The sequence below is a fragment of the Pipistrellus hanaki genome (assembly GCF_964339955.1).
Source record: "Pipistrellus hanaki genome assembly, chromosome: 12".
NCBI lineage: Eukaryota > Metazoa > Chordata > Mammalia > Chiroptera > Vespertilionidae > Pipistrellus > Pipistrellus hanaki.
The window spans coordinates 16314241-16335434 of record NC_140514.1 but is presented as its reverse complement, the minus strand read 5'-3'; the positions used below and the strand labels follow the sequence as shown (position 1 = coordinate 16335434).

Sequence of the window (21194 nt, the reverse complement as noted above, 5' to 3'; positions counted from 1 at the left end):
GCCTGCAACCCAGGCATGTGTCCTGACTGGGAATCGAACTGTGACCTCCTGGTTCATAAGTCAGCGCTCAACCACTGAGCCACGCTGGCCAGGCTATCTCTCTTTTTTTAAATTGATATTCCAGGTTTAATTGTTCCCTTCCTTAAATATTGGATTATCTTTGTGGTAATTTATTCTCTTCTCTTCTCACTTTTCCTTGGTCATCTCATCTCCTCTACTACCGGGGATCCCAAAAATCTTTTTATCCCACTTCTTTGGAAGTCAACTGGACTTATCTACGTGGATGTCATATTCATTATTAATGTGTACATAACTGAATTCATTAGCCTCCCCCTCAGACATCTGTTATCGCCTGCACACTTGGTCTTGACTAAGTGGCATTAATGGCTACACCATCTCTCATGCCAGGAAACTCGGTGCTTGTAGGAGCTTACTTAGAGACTGTAATCCTGAAAGTAAACAAAATTTCAGCCAGAAAAATGCCTCATCATAGTTTTGTTTTTAACAGCATAAAGAAACAGTCCAAAGTCCTGTACTACTTACTGCATTGCTTAAAAACTATGACACACATACACACACAGAAATATTTTATAGTCAATACAAGCTATGTAGAAGACTATTTAATAACATGAGGTTATATATAACTTTAGTGGAAAAAAAAAGATGTTCTTAAACAATATGTACACCATGGTACCATAATCTGTATTTATAGAATAATAAATATACAAATCTTTGCATTAGTTCTAGATGGAACACTTCTGGGTGGTTTTTTCTTTTTACCTGCATTTTCTACACTTGTACAGTAAACATGCCTTACTTTTATAATTCATATGTGCAGACAATTTGGCCTCTTGTTTTGTTTTTGTTTTTTTGTTTTTTTACCCCCAATTCTTATTAATTTATTCCAGTATCTCATTCGGCCCAACTGTTACTACCTAAGTCCCACTGCTCACTGTGCTGGCATTAAATGGTCACAGATGCCCTCTTGCCTCCATTGCTCAGCTACCAACGCGATCTTCCTGAAGATCTTAGCTGGTTGGGTCCATTCCTTTGTTTAACCTTTCCAACTTAAGTAGCTAAATGTTCACCTCCCCAAACTATTAAGAATAGAGTAAATTTAAAAATATATATATTTTATTGATTTTTCACAGAGAGGAGGAGAGAGGGATAGAGAGTTAGAAACATCAATGAGAGAGAATCATCGATCAGCTGCCTCTTGCACACCCCCTACTGGGGATATGCCCGCAACCAAGGTACATGCCCTTGCCCGGAATTGAACCCGGACCCTTCAGTCCGTAGGCCGACGCACTATCCACTGAGCCAAACCGGTCCCGGCAAGAATAGAGTAAATTTTGAATATTTTTCCTTAGGATTTGGTCTGAAGACCTTTAGCAAACTAGCTTTTAACCAACTCAAGATTTGATATAACGTTTCCTTCACCCCAACCAGATCACTTTTGACAAGAACACAGTTAAGCCAGGTTTGGGGGCTGCAGGAAGAGAGGAAGAAGGGGAGAAAGTGAGAGAGAAAATATGAATTGAACTCGGGCATTTGCAGATTTTTGCTCTTTGCTTGTCCCTTCTGTTTTATTTCTGCAGCTTGTTACAACTTGCCCTTGCAGGGTGTTTTTTGTTTGTTTGTTTCTATTCAAGGGACAACTTACCAGTTTTTTCGAGTATTTAGCCAGTAGGAACAAATACCCACATAATGAAAATGCATTCGTTTTAGTGCCAATTATTATATCAGCAGATCTTATTAGAAGTATTTATTGAAGCATGTCATGCTAATAGTCCCAGAGTGTAATTATACTTGCAGATTTCTCATGCTTTTAGGGAGTTTTTAACATGTTCCAGATGGTTAAGTAGGAAGGAGTAGACATTTTGTACTGTCTTTTCAATTATGATTAAGAATTGATGTTACTACTTATGTTACCATTATTGCTTTTGTTAGATTAAAACATGAGAGGAATTTAAACAAAATATGTAGATCCTGTGGGGGTTTTTTTGTGTTTTGTTTTTTTTTTTAAACAAACATTTCTTCTATTATGGTCAACAATTAACAGGACCTTTTAGATTCTTTTCCTCTGGTAAATTGTTTAATTGCTTTAATTTAAGCATCATTAAAATGAGATAATCGCATGTTAAGTAGCAATTCTTTTATGAATGTAGTCCCTAATTTATTCATGGAAAGTATTCACTTGGGTTTGTTTTAGACTTAAAATTACATGGTGAACCTTCTTGAGCAAACTTACATAAGATTGAAATAGCATTAATTTCCAAACTGTTGAAGGTTCTTTGACCATTTTCCACAAGTTAATATGACCTTAGATTCAAAATCAGTGGACATATACTTCAACTTTTGCCAGTGGTAGTACTGATGACTTTTCATTCATCTATTCATATTCTCTTCTATCCTTAACTGACCATTCAGCGACTTTCATTTGAAAGGTATACACATGTGAACTTGGAATAGAACAGTCAATGGATCATAGGGGTCCAGACCCATAAACCTTGGCTTCCTTATGACCTTGTTTTTATCTGTACTTACCAGTTCACTAACTCATTAGTTGACAAAATATATTGTTTTTTGATAAGATATGCCTTGGAGCCCTCCCACAGTTCCTCCCTGACCCTCTTTTAACCATGCATGCCATTCAATTTAACCACCTGCATATTTTCATAATGTAATTATTGTGAGAAAGAGGGCAAATTGGCCTTAATCTTTAGGGTAGTTTTTTCTGCCCTTGAAGCTCTCTTCAAGATGTTTTCCATACAAGAAAACAAGCAAAAACAAAATGTATAATGCCAAAATTATATTTTTGGTGATGAATAAGGTAGACTATTCCTAAAATTTTTGTTATGATGAAAGTAGTTTATATTTTGTATCATCTAGCAAAACATACTTCCTTATAAATTGCCTTTAAATATTTTTGTTCAGACTTTCCTGTTCTTTTCTTGTTTCTCCCCCAAACAATCTGCCTTTTCTGTCTCTTCAAACTCCTCAGTACTTCTTGCTCATTACAGTTTTCCCAGGTAAAATTCTTATCCTTTCTATGAAATTCTTTAAACTCCTTCCCAGCAAGATCAAAGTTAGCCTAAACTAAGACTACTACACAAATGTCTTAGGGCAGACTCAGTTCATCTTGTTATAATAAACTAGCATTAAATTGGGTCTCCTATTTCCAATGATATTGCTAAATTTAATACAATTTGGTTTGTTGAGCATGTACAACAAATATGGTCAAGTTATTATTAATGGTTCAATGTGTGGGTCTGTATGGACAATTTTAATTTTAATTCTTGTTTGTGTTTGTTTTTATATATTCGTCTCAAAAAAATTTATACAAAAGATGTTAAGATGGGATTAATTTTTAAAAGAATGATTCACAGTAGGATTCCATTCAATGAAATGTTTTAGTTTTACATATAAAGAATAATATTTGCTTTATAAAATTTAGTATATGCAAGACTTTCAGGGGATCTATGTAAGGGTTACATGAGATGAAATTTAGACTGATTAGCACTAACTCAGAAATACCTTACCACTGAAGTACCTCTGTGAGTTAGTGGTAAGAGATGAGAACAGTATATTTGAAAAACAATTCTACTTGGGGTTCATGAGACCATCTTTCATTTAATAACCAAGCTAGAATTTTTCCTTCCCCCTTCCTGCATTATCCCAGCCTCCTCCTCTTTTAACCATGCATGCCACTTCCATCATGAGGTGGAAAGAGTCGTTACTGAGATTCCCATTATCTTGGAGGCAGGGAGGGTTTACTTACCCACCTACCCTTTGTCTGGTATATGATATTTGAAACACTCTTGTCTTCGTGAAACATGTAAACGTTTAGAAAATTATAATAATGGAACTCAGTCCTCATCTTTCCTAAGGTTATCTTTCACCCTTAATATATATTTAAATACATTATACATATAATGTATTTAAAATCTCTTTATTTTTCTCTTAAATCACAGCATCTCAGTGTTTGATTGAACTTGGGCACTGTATATAAATTGAGACTTTATTTGTGTGTGTGTGTGTGTGTGTGTGTGTTCAGGCACCTTTTTAAGCACAAATCATGACTTTGCATTCCCCATTGGTCTAATTTGTTACCCAGCTGGTGTTGCTCAGTGGTTGAGCATTGACCTACATTGACCTATGAACCAGGAGGTCATGGTTTGATTCCAGGTGAGGGCACATGCTCAGCATTGCCGGCTGAATCCCTGGTTGGATGGGTGCAGGAGGCAGCCAATCAGTGATTCTCTCTCATCATTATTATTTCTCTCCCTCTCCCTTCCTCTCTGAAATCAATAAAAATATATTTTAAAAATCATCCTATATAATAAAAGCCTAATAGGTTAAGTGTCCAACTGTTAGTTCAACCATTAAACCAGTTCTATGATGCACACGGACTACTAGGGGTCAGTAGGTTAGCTTGCTGTTGGGGTCCGGCCAATCGGGATTAGGTGAGACGGGCCAGACATGCCTTGGAGCCCTCCCACAGTTCCTCCCCGGCCCTAACTGTGCGCTGGTGGGGTCCTTCGGCCTGGCCTGCACCCTCTCGCAATCGGGGATCCCTTAGGGGATGTTGGAGCGCCAGTTTCGGCCCAATCCTCGCAGGACACGTCGAGAGACCCCACTGGTGCCAAATGTGTGCACTGGGCCTCTAGTTATTTATAAGTGGAAAGAATAAACGTATAAATACAGCCAGAAAAAAAAAAAAAAGTTAAAGGCATATAAATGGGTCTTTCAAAAGATTAAGGGCAGAATGTAATTAGGTATTATGCAAGTTACAATGTTAAGTAGGAATATTTATTTAATCACCAGAAAAGACTTTAACTGTGAAGTCAGACTTTTATACATTGTCTTTGGAAATATTTTTCCATTTAGCCTAAAAGGTTATATATTTTCTTTACCTAGCATTCTGACCTTTGTCATCTCTTAAACAATAAAATGACAATCTAACCTCCCTCTGTTTTTTTTTTTTTCTCTTTTCCTTTGCTTTAGTCTTTTGCATAATTGTCCTTAAATGAGGTGAGAGTGAAGAGATTAGAGCCATCTCTGGAGAACATCTTCACCCCATTCCCCTGGAAGCTAACCTCAGGAGCACTAACCTGACCCTACCTGTTGTGAGGACTCATTATGAACAAAGAGGTCTCCCAGGTAAGAACTGTAGCTCTGTTTTCAAAGAGCTTCGTCTCTACAAAAGTATGGAGAAAACGACTATCTATTGACTTATTTTTATGGAAATATATGATCTGAGAAGCTTCAAGGTTATCATAAAACATGTGCTGACATTTCTAATTGAGATGTTCAAAAAGTTTTAGATTACACTTTACAAACTGCTTCAATGCACGTTGAAATTAATATAGGCTTCAGTAAGGGAGTGTTATATAAGTACCAGGACTTTATGAAAGAGAAAGGGGAAGCTCCTGTGTGGAGCTTCTGCCTCAGGGTAGTCAGTGTGCATCATAGCTACCAGTTGTTCCATTGGTGCTTCTGCTGTTCAATTGATTTTTTTTTTCATATTAGACTTTTATTATATAGGATATGCAGTCCATATTAAAATTTTATCAGTTGTCTGATCCAGAATCACACACGGCATAGTTGTCACATATCTTTGATTCCTTTAACCTGAAATAGTTTATCAACATTTCTTTGACTCCCGTGATATTGACATTTTGGAAGAGTGCAGGCCAGCTCTTTTGGACAGCAGCACTCATTTTGAGCCTGTCTCTCTCCATCTGTGCTCCTTTCTGAAGAGACTGTGACATGGGACTTTGGAGATTCATGGATTTGGTACCAAGAACCTTATCTGGAGAACAAAGCCTATAATTATATCTTCAGGGGAAATTTTGTCAAAACATAGTAAGAGCTCAAAATTCCAGAAAGTAGACCCTAAAGATGATTTGAATAATATTGAAAGGAATTTTGTGTATTTATTCGTAAGTATTCATATAATTTTAGAATCTAAGATTTATATATTTTTGGACAAAAATTAAGGTTTTATAAGGTAGAACTTTTTGATTTTGAAGGAATAACATATTTGCATTTTAAGGTGATTCACATCTTACAGGAAATAATTGGATTTATATTATGACCATAAAAGATAAGTTAGGATTCGAAATATGGTCAATTTTATTTATTTCTATGTTATGTTTGGACCAAAGATTCTCTGTTGATGTGTTTGGGAACCCAGGGATTTTAGATGTGGTATAATTTGTCAGCATTTTAGTGTAGAGGCAAAAGCAAAACTTGGGAATCTATAGTTAGCTTTCCTACTTCTCAATTACTTAGAGGCCAAATACATGAAGATTCGTGCAAGAATGGGCCTTCCTTCCCCTGGCTGCTGGCACCGCCTTCTCTCTGGCTGGAGCCGCCTTTTCACTCTGGCCCTGAGCCACCTTACCACCTTCCCACACTGCCCAGAGGCCTGTTGTGGTGGTGGGGTATGGAATGCCCCTGGCTGCAAGATGCCTGCATATGCAAATTAACTCGCCATCTTTGTTGGGTTGATTTGCATACTCCTGGTTGACTGGTGGGCGTTGCGAAGGTACGGTCAATTTGCATCTTACTCTTTTATTATTGTAGATGTGACTGTAGGTTAGTTATATAAGTTAAAGCATAGCCAGTTTCTAGAATCAAGTTACCTAAGAATGATTTTTACCACTGTCACATGTGATGTTGGACAGATTAAGTAACCCCTCCATGCCTCAGATTTCTCATCTCTGAAATGGATTATAATGTGGCCTATCTCAGAGTTTATGAGTAAATTAATTAGTAAGGTTTATGAGTACCTAAAATAAGCTAGATGTTTAGAACAGTGATTGGCAAATAGTAAGTCCAAAAAAAGTGTTAGTCATTATCATTGTCATCACCATCAGACCATAGTTTCTTTATTAGTCAGATAAAACTATTGAATTAAGTCAGTGCCTCTATGAAGTGGAGGTAATAATAATATACACTTCATAGGGCAGTTGTGAGGAATAATTGAGTTAATACATATAAAACACATAAAATCTATATTACATTTTCACATCCTTTAATAAATGCATATTCATGGGGTTACATTTTTTGTGAACTTTTCTGTTATTTTGGTCCTCTCAAATTCTTCGTTACTACTGATTTTATACAGCAAAAGTGGGAATAGACAAGATATTTAGTACCCAAATATAAAAACTTTTATGACTCAACAATAAAAAGACAAGTAACCCATTTTTTTAAAAAATAGGCAAAGGACTTGAATAGATATTTCTCCAAAGAATATATGCAAGTGACCAATGTCATTAGTGATTATGGAAGTGTAAAGATATCATTTCACACCTACTAGAATAGGTATAATAAAAATAAAATTGCAAAACTGAAAGTAACTTTTGGTGAGAAGGTGGAGAAATTGGAATGCTTGTACATTGCTGGTGAGAATTTAAGATGGTACAACCATTATGGAGATAGTTTGGCAGTTCTTCAAAAAGTTAAGAAAGTTACAGTAGGACCTAATAGTTCCACTCCTAGGTATATACTTAAGAGAATTGAAAACATGTTCACACAGAAAATTCGCATGTAAGTGTTTACAACAGTATTATTGATAAATAGCCCTCAAATGGAAAAACTTAAATGACCATCATCTGATTTTTACAAAAACAAAATGTGGTATATCAAACAATGGAAATTTAACCATAAAAAAAGGACAATAAAATTGTTGAAATCCCCATTCTTTCTTAACAAGAGAAAGATTTCAATTGTCATCTAAATGAAAAGAGAAAATTGAAAACTTCTTTCAGAGAACTGCAGGTGTCTGAAGACTTTTGTTTGATAAAAATTTCTCATCCATAGTCCGTGTTATCCATTGTGCCACTGGGCCCTTGAGAAACATTTTCTTTTTAAAAAAATTCAGCTGTCAAAATGACCTATTATTAGAGTTGTTTATTAACTGTTACTTATTTTTCAAATTATGCTGTTGTCAGCTAAATCTGGGAGATGAGTAACAAATGTCTTATGTGGAAATGTATAAATCAACTGAAATAAAAGCACTGACCTATTTCTTCAGCCTCCCCTATTTGAACCGAGATAGATGTGGTTTCTAGTTCCGAAAACTGCTCTCTAGAGATTGCATGAGATTGGGTATAATTTAGCAAGTCTTTTTAAATCAACAGGGTACTTTTACTTAGAAACCTTACCTCTTTTTAAAAGGTGATATGCAAATTGGTTTCCTGAAACCAACATTTCTTAATGAACCTTATTTAAGTACCCTAACTGCCAAATATAAAACCATTCCACAAAAAGAACAGCTATCACTCATCAGAGGTTTTGCATTCCACTATCTGTTTGTTGTTGTGTAAATAGAAAGCAGTTCATACCTGAATCATCAGCAAATTGTTGGTGACTTTCTCCCAGCTTCTTACTATTGGCTCTCTTATTTTGGTAGGCCTGCCTGGCTGGCTGCTCTTGAATTGTTGTCTGATGACTCCTGAGTCCCAAAATCTTAGATAAATTTAGCAAATATCAATAGCCAGTAGTCTGAGGGTAGTTCAGTATGGGAAGCTCCTTTTTTAATTTAATTTTTTTATACATTTCTTTATTGATTTCAGAGAGTAAGAGAGAAGGAGAGAGAGAGATAAAAATATCAATGATGAATCATTGATCGGCTGCCTCCTGTAGACTCTCTACTGGGGATTGAGCCCGCAACCCATCCATGTGCCCTTGACCAGAATCAAACCTGTGACCCTTCAGTCTGCAGGCTGATGCTCTATCAACTGAGCCAAGCTGGCTAGGGCGGGAATCTCCTTTTAAATCCAGATTTATTTGTTGCTCAAAATTATCTGGTTTATGAGATTATATTATTTATATTTACAGTTGTATATCTGTAACAAGTCTTTGTGTCTCCATAGTACTATGAAATACAGTAGGCAGTTTCTGCAAAATAGTAGTTATTTACCTTTTCAAAATTAGAAGAGATGTTCTCTAATTTCTAAACCAGGAAGGTCAGGGTATGGTGTGTTTTTCCCCCATTGGAAACAGGGGAACAGGATTTCAATTGTTGGAAGAATTTATAAAGCATTATGAAAGATTTCAGAAAAGATTTAACCATAAAAAAATCATAAACATTCTTTTTTAAAAAATATACTTTATTGATTTTTTACAGAGAGGAAGAGTGAGGGATAGAGAGTTAGAAACATCATCTGTATCTCTATTCTAATAATATTTTAATCTTAATCTCTATGATTTCATAAAAGGATTATTAATTTTCTTTTACAGATACAGGAAAAAAGTATAGAAACACTAAATAGCTGGTGACTACTCTGTTTTTGTATAGATGTAGGTGTCTTTATGTTGGCTGCATTAATCTGTTCATTGATTACAATGACTACAATGTTTAGGTATTTCCTAACATAAGGGAGCTCCCTCCTCCCCTGTGGTTGACAAGTTCATTAGGATAGATTTCTTTTTGTTGTCCTTCCTTTTTAGGTGTGAAGTTTTTCAACATGAGTGGCCTCGGGGACAGTTCATCCGACCCTGCTAACCCAGACTCACACAAGAGAAAAGGATCGCCATGTGACACGCTGGCATCAAGGTAGGAACCCTCTCTTCTTGGCCTGTTTCTGGCAGAGCTGCTTTATCATTTTCGTTGCCACCTTAAAGCTTTTGTTTCATCTACTCCAAGTTTACTGGCCTTCTCTGAGTCCTGCCTCCTTACCAGGTTCTCTTCCTTCCTCAGCTCCCTTATAATATGCTACTCCCTCAGTCCAGCTTGCTCCCTCTAGATTTCCTGTAGTCATCACATAGAGATTCTGTGATGCCAGCTTGGTCATTACTTCTTTAAAGGGGACCTTCTCTTTTCTTCTTTAACTGTTATGTCAAATGTCTACCATTCCTGTATCTGTCTCACATCTTTGTATAGCTTTGATCCATAATTTGGATTTTGCTAGTGTATGTGATTTATTCATGAATCCTTGGCTTTTCCATTGCAAACTAAGCTGCCATTTGTAGGTCCTTTAACTTGATATTTTTCACTCTTACTTTATACCTTTGAAAGAGCTGGGTGTTTTTTCCTTTCAGGAAACCAGATTTTCCCTACCACTTATCTGAATTTGCTCACCATTTTATCCCTAGTTCCTAACACAACACATTTCTTATAAATAGTGAATCATAAAGAGCACATGTTAGACCTCAGGTATTGCCAGCCCTGTGTATAGTCACCCTGGACAGGAGAGTTTCTCAGTAATTCTTTGTTGGGGTGAGATGTCTTGTATCTCCTTCTGTTTTCTCTTCTCCATTCTATAACTATTCTAAGAGAACGAGGATTAAAGTGCTAATCTTAAAATGGTGGGTAGCTGTGCCTTCTGCTTGTTCAACATTTCCAATTCAACTCAACAAGTGTTTATTAAATGCCTGCTTTTCAACTGGCACCATGTGGGTGGTGTTATAAAGATATAAGTGAAGTGTGAGACATGTTTTCTGCCTTCAAAAAGCTTACCAATCTGGTCATGACACTCATTCTTTTTTTTCCTTTTTTTAAATTATATTTTATTGATTTTTTTACAGAGAGGAAGGGAGAGAGATAGAGAGCTAGAAACGTCGATGAGAGAGAAACATCGACCAGCTGCCTCTTGCACACCCCCTACCGGGGATGTGCCCGCAACCAAGGTACATGCCCTTGACCGGAATCGAACCCGGGACCTTTCAGTCCGCAGACCGACGCTCTACCACTGAGCCCGGCATGACACTCATTCTTAAACCCTCCTGGGCTTCCCATGGCCCTGAAAAAAATAATCATAATCAGAGTGATGATAACAGATAACATTGATTGGGCTAATAGTATATGCCAGGAACACTGCCCAGCATTTTATATATGCCATCGTCTTAATCCTCACAAAACCCTAGGAGGTAATGTCATTCATTATCCCTGTTTTAGAGATAAGGAAACTGGAGCTTAGAGAAATTAAATTAAGGGACATGTCCAGGGTTACATAGCTAATAAATGACAGGAAGTTTGAACTTGTACTTTTAAGTTATATATCACGCCTTTTATTATGGCACGAAAGAGCCCTGTGGTCTGGCCAGGACCTCATCTCTTGCCCTTTTGGGTTCTTATATCTGTAGTTCAGGCATGTTGAAGTATTATTGATATTTTCACTCTCACTTTATGTCTTTGAAAGAGCTGGAGTTTTTTTCTTTCAGGAAACCAGCGTTTCCCTGCCACTAGGTTTACACATCTCATTCCTAGGCCTAGGAGCCATCTGTATGCCCTTCTCTAGTATTACAGTCCTGTCAACACAGTGTGATAATGGCCTGTCTCCTTTTCTGTTTTCTGGCTAATGGGAGGCTAAGTCTCACTTTCTCTGGGATATGGTACATGATTATCTGGCACATAATGAGTGTAGGAGCATTTGTTTAAAAAACTAGTAAGTTGAAGGAAAAAAAGATACACAGGAAGTTAACTCACAGTAGCATTAACTAGCATGTAAGCAATATAAATGGAAATGAAGTGGGTAAGTGAGAGGAGAAATGTAGGTTGCCCGAAGTAATAAAAAAAGCCTTCTTTTCCATTAAGGTAGAATTTTTTGTCATCCCCACCCCTCCTTCAGTTTTGACTTTATTTTAATATATCTACTCTCATTTTCTATCCTCACTTATTAGTTACTTCATTTTGTGGAGATTTTCCTAGTCTCATTTTTAGGTCATTTTATAGACACTTCATTATTTCATTACTTTTAGCTTCTTGCTTCCTCTGTCACCTTTCTGTCTGCCTACCGTGCCCATTCTATCAATTTTCTTTTTCTTTTTACCCTACAGTAGTTTTAAGCACTTCATTTTCACATAAAATTTAAAGTGAAAAACAGATTTGGGAGCCTCACCAAGTGAATCCAATTTACTTGTGTTGACATGTAAGACCCACAGATTTAAACAGATCAGTCCAGACTATAGACTGAATATACTGATAAGTCTAATATTAATTAGTTTCTCTAACATAAAAAGCAGATGTGCTTCAAAACACTATCAAGTTGCTCAGCCTGTATATATAAAAATGTGTAGGTTATTCATTTTCTTCATGCCTATTTTTCAATGCCTTGGTGTGGAACTTGTCAAAAATCTTGCTGCAAGTACCAACAGTGAAAGTTGTAAGAGTTTTCAATAAAATGGGACTAATACCTTAATAATGTAAGGCAAAAAAGACAAAGAATGTGTGATTGTTATAGTTTTAAAATTTGATTTTGTTTTGAGATATGTGGTATTTTGTTTTATGTAAGTAAATACATTTGATGATTTGACTTGGTTCCTTTTGATTTACTAAATTGTTATGTAAATGCTATCACCTTTATAGTCTTTTTATTTTTTTATTTTTTAATATATTTTACTGATTTTTTTATAGAGAGGAAGAGAGAGGGATAGAGAGTTAAAAACATTGATGAGAGAGAATCATTGATCAGCTGCCTCCTGCACACTCCCTCCTGGGAATGTGCCCACAACCAAGGTACATGCCCTTGACCGGAATCGAACCTGGGACCTTTCAGTCTGCAGGCCGATGCTCTATCCACTGAGCCACACCGGTTTCAGCACCTTTATAGTCATTTTAACATTAAATTATATTTTAATTGTTGCCAATTATGAGCTTTTTAATAACTGCTCTTTCCCCTTTTTCACCATTTTTCCCCTATCCTTTTTATATGCAGCCAAATGATTTTGACTGCTGCTTATAAAACCAAGAGCTACTTATGACCAGTCTTTCTCATTCCTTTAATTTGATAACAGAAAAATTCATTTCAAGTAATACTTCATTATCTTTATCTCACATAAAGCAAGTTGCCTGATGACTTGGCTAAGTTAGCCAGAGGTAAAGACTAGAAAACAAAAGAGAGCAATAGTCATTCCGAACATTAGAGTGATTGTGAAGTGCTGGCCTGTTTCCACTCTTACCTTTTGTTCTCATTATTTTGCTTTAAGATAATTTGAGTTTGACTTCATTTATTATATTTATTAGACCTTATAAGTAGATGGTATTTTTTATTTTTTTAATTGAATCTATTTTTAAAACAAAGTTGTATACTAAAGACATTGTTTTCCATGCCTTAGTTTCTAATCATTGATTTATTATCCTTTTTATTTTACTTCTTAGATGAGTACTTTCTTCTTTTTAATGAGAACCAACTGTAGTCTATTCATTATAAGAATCAAGAGTTAATTATAACTCATTTGAACTCTCTATAGTCTACCCTGCTTAATTTATAACAAATTTATTTGAAAATTTAGATTTTCTATCTCAAGGTGTTATTGAGAAGGTAAAATAATCCCAAATGCAGGTAGTGTACATACTGTTTGCTTCCTTTTAATATCTGTATTCACTGTTACTGAAATAGTCAATGAATATACATCGTTGAGGAAATTCATCTGTGACAGCAATCATTCTCTTTATGTAATTTAGCCAGAATCGGTTTCTGTTTTGGTAGTTTGTGATATCCATTTTTTAGATGTCAATTTAAATTGTTTTCTGAATGTGGTTTTATATTCTGTATAAAAATAGGAATCTAAGTGTGTATGCATTAAGTACTCAGTCAGAGAAGGAAATCTAGTGGTAGATATGTACACTTACTGGGTTTTCTTTGTGTATCAGCACTGAAAAGAGGCGCAGGGAGCAAGAAAATAAATACTTAGAAGAGCTAGCCGAGTTATTGTCTGCAAACATCAGCGACATTGACAGCTTGAGTGTAAAACCAGACAAATGCAAGATTTTGAAGAAGACAGTCGATCAAATACAGCTAATGAAGAGAATGGAACAAGGTAAAAAACAACCCATGGTCCTGGCTGATGTGCTAAGTGTTTAGAGCATCAGCATGCAACCGAAGGATCTCAGTTTCGATTCCTGGTCAAGGCAACATACCTGGGTTGCAGGTTTGATTCTTGGTTTCCTGTGAGAAGCAAATAATTGATGTGTGTGTCTCTCTCCCTTTCCCTTCCACTCTCTCTAAAAACAATGGAAAAAATATCCTTGGGTGAGGATTAACAAACAAAACATGGCTTTGTTATTAAAGGCACTGACAATATGTGAATTAATTTTTTTATTATTAAGAAATTGCATTGAACTTTATAATTTTATTTATTTATTTATTTATGATATATTTTATTGATTTTTCTCAGAGAGGAAGGGAGAGGGATAGAGAGCCAAAAACATCCATGAGAGAGAAACATCGACCAGCTGCCTCCTGCACACCCCCCACTGGGGATGTGCCCACAACCAAGGTACATGTCCTTGACTGGAATCAAACCTGGGACCTTTCAGTCCGCAGGCCAACGCTCTATCCACTGAGCCAAACCGGTTTTGGCGAACTTCATAATTTTATTAAAGAAACATTTTTGTTTATATTCTCTTTACTTTAGAAAGTAAATCTGAGAGCCTTCTTGGCTTATTAGAAACTGGTTGTCTTGAGAAGTTAAGGGACCCAGTACCAGGGCGTGGCGCCAGGGGACACAAATACTGGTGTGAGATCTGAGGCTCTGACAGAGTTGTAAGTCAGTAACTCAGTGATGGAAGAATCCTTCTATCTGAATGATGAGTCTTTCTGCTGGAATCTGGGAAAGCCCTGATGTATTTTTATGATTTATATACTACCTATGTTTATTAGGGACCCCCCACACCGGAAAATCCCTGGTCCGCCTATTAGAAACAAAAGCACAACACTTTGGAGAAACGCTCCCACACCTGGCCACACGGAATTCCCAAAGAAAACGTGCTTCTGAGGGATTTTTATTCTAAAAACTGACAAATTATATGAGGGAATAATCTATAGGGAGTAAGAGCATGCATACCAGAAACCAACAGAAGGACTAGACCCAAAAGAACTTCAGATTAATAGGAGTGGTGTGAAAAGACTATAAACATATGTTTAATAAAATGATTAAAGTGATACAATTTTGAGATTCTCGAAGTTGGAAAACGGCTAGTGACAACTAATTTAGCAGACAGGAGAAACGGGTATGGCGAGCCTGGGAAAGGGAGAGCCAACAAGAGGCACATGGCCCCTTCCCTGCTCGGTTGATTCAAAACCCTGACAGCCTGGCTCAGGTCCCTAAGCTGAAGGTGGAGGATTCCTGTGGAAATTGAGCGTCCAAAGGAACAGCACATCAACACTGACAGTTGTGAATGATCCCCACACGAAAAATATCAGCTCCTTGCCTTGCCCCAATCTTCACACAGCTGCCAGGCCCTTTGGTTCATCACTCTTCAATGTGAATAAAGAACTAAATACTTGGGGACAGCCTATAATGTAAGAGAGAACAAACAGGAAAAAAGTAACTCGGAGGAAGCAGAGACAACACAGAGAGCAGAAGGAAACTTAAAATCAAACGGTCCCTTAAAGACAAAAGGAAAACTATGTTATCCATGAAACAAGAACAAAATGCTATAAAATGAAACCTTCAAAATACAAATAAATGACCTAATTAAAAATGGGCAGGCGAATAGACATTGATCCAAAGAAGACATGTACATGACCAATAAACACATGAAAAACATTGCTCACTGTCATAGCCATCAGAGAAATGCGATCAGAACCACACTGAGAGACCACTTTATATCCACAAAACAACGATAGAGGGCACATGAAATCACACATGTGCAGGTTAAGTAATAAACCATGCTTGGACATTATTATTGTGACCTCACAATACTGAAGAGGAATGGTGGCAGAGCTACACTGTTTGCAGCATTGTGTGAATTTAAAAGGAGAGGCCTGAAGCAAACGATGTTAACGTCAGTGAAAAATGAATGGTGACTATGTGAATGGATGCTATGTCATTTTATGTATTTTTTGGAATATTTTTAAAACATTTCATTTTTTAAGGTATAAAAATGAATTGCAATACTCAATACTATACTTGGTTTTTGGCGAACTAATTCATCTGACAGATTGGAAACTTTTATTTAAGTGTAATGCTGCTTTAAGATGATGGATGGATTTTTCAACATCATCACACAAAAGAATTTCAAAGCACTCAAGCAGTTTACAGTTTTACCGATCTGATGATCATAACATAATGTGAAAGGTTAGTTGTTCATGCAGACTCCCAAAATGAAAAATCATACCTTCACTTTCTCCTCAGTGGCAATTGGTCAGAAAAGAAAAAAAAATGACGAAAACAATTATTCTTTTACAATTTATCCATTTCTTAAATTTTTTTGGTGTAGACTTGTTAGAAAGCTATATAGAATTACACCATTTTTCTCAATGCTGGGACACTGGACTTTGTAGGTCAGAATTCATGTCCTCCCAGGGCCACTAACTAGTTACTATGTTATTTGGAACGCAATACTTAACCTTTGTGAATTTTATCTTCTATAAAACAAGTATAACTAAGACTAAGTGTGAAAGTGCCCGGTCAGCGGTTTTCTCCCGGTGTGCCACAAAAAAATTTTAAAACATGCAATACCCGTTGGTACTCGTCAGGGGTACTAACCTCTTTCCCCTTAGATTACCAAATAAAGAAATGACAACAGTCAACACAGTAGTAACCATCTGGTGTGAATGAATCAAAATCATACCTATTTTTTTGTGTGTCAGATCTGCAAAATAAATAAATAAATAAATACTGGTGTGCTGCAGAATTTTAATAATTAGTGTGCTCTGAGATGAAAAGGTTGAAAATCACTGGCCTAGATAATAAATACATATTATTTGAATCTGAAATTAGGGGAGTCTATGTCTTCTGAAACTTGCCATTATAGAGATAAGCCCATTTTGGGTGTGTGACTTTTTGGTTCTTTATTGTAGAGAAATCAGCCACTGACGACGAAGTGCAGAAGTCAGACATCTCGTCGAGCAGTCAAGGAGTGATCGAAAAGGAATCCTTGGGGCCTCTTCTTCTGGAGGTAGCTGTTCTCATTGACTCGGAAAGTGATCCCATGCTGAGTTCTAGCCAGCTTAGGGTTTTTTCTTCTTTTGTATCTTATAACCCGTCAATAAATTATAAAACTGAGTAAAGTTTTAAAGAACTTTAATACTTACTTTACTTTTGGGAACTATTTTGTTACTATTTCGGAATTAAATGTTAATAATGATCATAAGACATTTTCATAAAGGCATTCTAAATAGTGAGATAAAAAACTGAATTTACTTATTTAGTTGGGAAACTAAAACAGAATTCTTTAGCTAGCTAGTGCTGTCTATGTGTCCACTGTAGAATTTCATCTTTGAATAAAGGATGCCTCACTTTTGCAGTAGGTGTTTTCCTGAAAAGTTTTCTGACTAAAAATGTGTTAATTGTTTGTGGAAACATTGTAAGAGAATGTACTATTTTAATAGCTTTCTATCAATTTTTTTAAAAGTAAATAACTTCTAAATGGGAATTACTCTGTAACTGCTTTGTGCTTTTTCTATTTAATCTTTACTCCCTCTCTTCTCAGCACAGATGTTTTGTTTCCAAGTGTGCTCATTACCTTAAATGTTCACTCTCATACATGAATGTTTAAAAATATACATATGTGTATGTACACACTTATTCCCCACAGTGTATCCTCTTCTATCTCTATCCCTAATTCTAACATGTATTATATTACATATATAAAGTAGAGATATAGCTATAGACATAAAATAGATTCTTCTTTCCTTATCCTACCTTAAGGCCCTTTTTCCTGGTGAAGTGTTTCTAACAAACATGAATGGATCTCTTTATTTTTCAACTTCTTCATACATACTTTCCTCTCACCCTAATTATTTCTGTATCTTGCATTAACCATAATTCCTTCTACCAACACTGCTGATGTGAGAACATTGTCAAAACTCAATTCTTGCTTTTCTGGTTCCAGAAATATTATGTATTCTCTTTGCTTCACCTTTCATCTATAAAGAGATGACACCCAAATATATACTTCTTGCTTTAACCTCTTCCCATACTCCATTTCTGTACTTCTAACAGGCTGCTAAACATTTTTGACTCTCGTATTAGCAACCTCTCCCCTCAAAATCTAAATTCTTTATTTCTCCTCCATGTTAGACAGTACTTTGTAGCTTTAGGCTATTGGTTTTAATGATTTTTATTAGGGGAATGATCACATACTTTTTAGAACTGTAAAATATAGAAGGCATTGGATAGCGGATAGAAGCTTCTCTCTGAGCCAGTGCATACATACACATGTAAGTGGGAGAGCAGGAAGCTACCACATGTGATGGACTCTGCTTTTTTATTATTATATTCTTTTCACAAGCCATCAAACACGACTGCAGTTCAGAAACACTGTTGTAACAAATATAGTAAAAATTTTAATGGTAGAATCTATAAGTGGTGAATATATAGATGTTCACCACAAAATTCTTTCAACTTTGCTATATGTTGAAAATTTTTAATATAAGCTATTAGAGGAAAATAAGTTAAAGGAAGAAAAGTACTTTAGGCTCATTTCCCACTTTTCCCCCTCATCTTGCCCCTGTGTCACTGTCCCGCTACTTGGTTACACGTAGGCCCTTCTCAGAATCCTGCTCCAGCCTAGCATTTGCTGCTCATCTCTGCCACTCTGCAGGGTCTTTTCATATCTTCTAATTTTTTTGTGAGAGTTCTACCTGCCTTCTTGGTGCCCTGAGTTTAAAACTAGTCTAAGAGTCTTCTGTCTCCTTTCATTTCATTAAATACTCATTAAATTTATCTTCTTCATTAATGCCATTTACGATCATGAATAAATATAAGGTATAGAGGGCCTTGAGGTTTCTGGAGTTCCTGTAGGAAAATGTCATCATTTCAGTCCTAGTTCCACACGTTCTTCAGAAACCACAGAGATGAGCAAGGAGAGTAAAGAGATAGTCCACAAGCTGAATGCAGCACAACTGCAGGCGGAATGCTGCTACTGCTGCTTCAGTTTGAGGAAACATCTGCTATTGCTGCGTGAGAAAGGCCCACAACACTTTAAAATGAACAGCAGTGACAGCAAAACAGCCACTCAAAAATTAAAAAAAATTAAAAAGTAAGGTTTTTTTAGCGGATGAAATTATTATCCTGAAAACCACTATGAATCAAAGGGAAATTGTAACACAATATTACAAACGGATTAAATGTCATTAAGTAAGCACTTTTTAATGTGAAAACAAAACATCAAATTCAAAACTTCAAAAACTCAGAATAGAAATATATTTAGGATCTTGATTCCAACGAGCAAATAATTTTATTTATGAGCTATAGATATATGAAACAGAGACTGTCCAGTAGAATTACTAACTTTTACTGACTTCAGAGCTGCCCTCATGGACAGCCTTTCCCATTCCTCTTCTCTGCCCTCCAACCCCATCCTCGTTGCCTTAAACTCTGTAGAGCCTAATCCAGGGAAGGCGAGAAGAGATGGTAAAAAACCACCGTGAGATTGTCCATTGTATCATATAGGCTGCAGGCTAGTGCTGCACTGTTGAGTAAGTTAGCCACTAGCCACACGTGGCTATTCACAAATAAAATAACAAATTCAGCCGAAACCGGCATTGGCTTGGGGACTGAAGGGTCCCTGGTTCGATTCCGGTCAAGGGCATGTACCTTGGTTGCGGGCGCAACCCCAGTGGGGGGTGTGCAGGAGGCAGCTGATCGATGACTCTCTCTCATCGATCTTTCTAACTCGCTATCTCTCTCCCTTCCTCTCTGTACAAAATCAATAAAATATATTAAAAAAAAAAAAAAAAAAAAAGACTGCTGCCCTAGCTGTTTTGGCTGGTGTCCTTTAAAAAAATAAATTAAAATAAAAAATAACAAATTCAGAGCTTCGGTCTCAGCAGCCACTGGAGCGCTCAGTGCCTACCTGGGGTTAGTGCCCACTGTACTGCAGGCTCGGAATACTCCCAGTGTGGCAGGAAGTTCTTGTTTTACAGTATTGATCTGGAGGGCACTTGCTCATCTAGAAGACCTGCCCATCTAAACGTGTCCAAACACTCACCGTAATATGAGAAATTCTCACCCCACAACTTGTCTCCCCACCACCGTTTTAAGACATAAAATTTAAAAAGTAACATGGATTAAGGAGGAAGGTATTTTAAAATAAATGAAGGTATTGGAAGTACTTTCACCACATTTAAAGAGACAGTGGTATTAGAATTTATTATTTAACTAATGCCTGTTGGTCCATGGTAAATACTCTCAGTACAGGCATTTTTTTAAGCCCCTTATTTCCACTGCTCCTTGTTGTCTAAAGTCTGTTGTCTCCTATTCAGAGGTCTGTGTTATCTGGCTCTAATGCTTCTCGTTTTCCCCTCATCCCCCCGAAAAAAAATTCTGGTTTTGTCACAGGGTCTCTCCCTACATCTTGCATGTGCATCCACGCTTCTTGCCTTGCTTTTTACCATCCCTACATTGCTGTGTGGCTCTTGGCACGTTTGACTATCCACTTCCTCTTCCTTAAAATTCTTCCCTTGAAAATCTTCTATAGAACAATCACCTCTCTTCTCTGGCTATTCCTTAACCTCTGTCTCACATTTCTCTTTCTTTGCCTTCCTCTTAAGTTAGCATCCTCCAGGATTCTGGCCTTGACTCTTTCTTTAAAAATAAAAAATAAAAATAAAAATTCTGTGTGCATCTCCTAGGAAGTTGGGGATCTACATCTATGTCTATACGATGTACTGGTGTGTATGTGTGCACATGTGTATGTGTATATAACACATCAGTTAGGCCCTAGCTGGTTTTTTTAGTGAATAGAGCATTGGACTGCGGACTGGAAGGTCCTGGGTTTGATTCTGGTCAAGGACACATGCTCCAATTGTGGGCTTGATCCCTGGTAGGAGGCGTGCAGGAGGTAGCCGATCAATGATATTCTCTCATCATTAATATTTCTCTCTCCTTTCCTCTCTGAAATCAATAAAAATATATTAAAAACAAACAAACAATACATCAGTTAGGATTCTCTGGATTCCAAGCAACAGACAACAATTCTGATGAAATTAAGTAAATGTGAATTTATTGGAATGCTATTTGGAAATCACAGAACCATGCTTGAAAATAGGATGAAAACAAAATAGCTTAAGGAGTCTAGAAAGCCAAAATCATTCCAATGGTCTCTGAGAAAGACCTATTTGGGCTGTACCCTGCTGCTAGAATGAATGCGTTCCAACCAAGCTCGGTCTTTTTGTCATTCTCGGCAAGGTCCACAGTCAGGCAGAAAGTCTCCCAGTGGCCTGATTAAGAACCTCACGAGATTTTATTTAATAGGGAATGAGTAACTCCCCAAAGGAAATCAGATA

General features: G+C 36.7%; 1 protein-coding gene across 7 annotated transcripts in view; it reads left to right on the top strand.

The window, feature by feature from the left end:
• The window catches only part of NCOA1 (nuclear receptor coactivator 1), a 136222-nt gene that overhangs the window by 54225 nt on the left and 60803 nt on the right, over positions 1 to 21194 (top strand). For 6 of the 7 annotated variants that reach the window (XM_084901419.1, XM_084901422.1, XM_084901421.1 and 3 more), the window contains exons 3-6: positions 5008 to 5163; positions 9466 to 9571; positions 13610 to 13776; positions 16764 to 16861. In XM_084901419.1, the coding sequence (XP_084757545.1) occupies positions 9483 to 9571; positions 13610 to 13776; positions 16764 to 16861 (354 nt within the window). In that variant the 5' untranslated portion in view covers positions 5008 to 5163; positions 9466 to 9482. The remainder of the gene's footprint in view (positions 1 to 5007; positions 5164 to 9465; positions 9572 to 13609; positions 13777 to 16763; positions 16862 to 21194) is intronic. The other variant, XM_084901420.1, reaches the window with a different exon arrangement.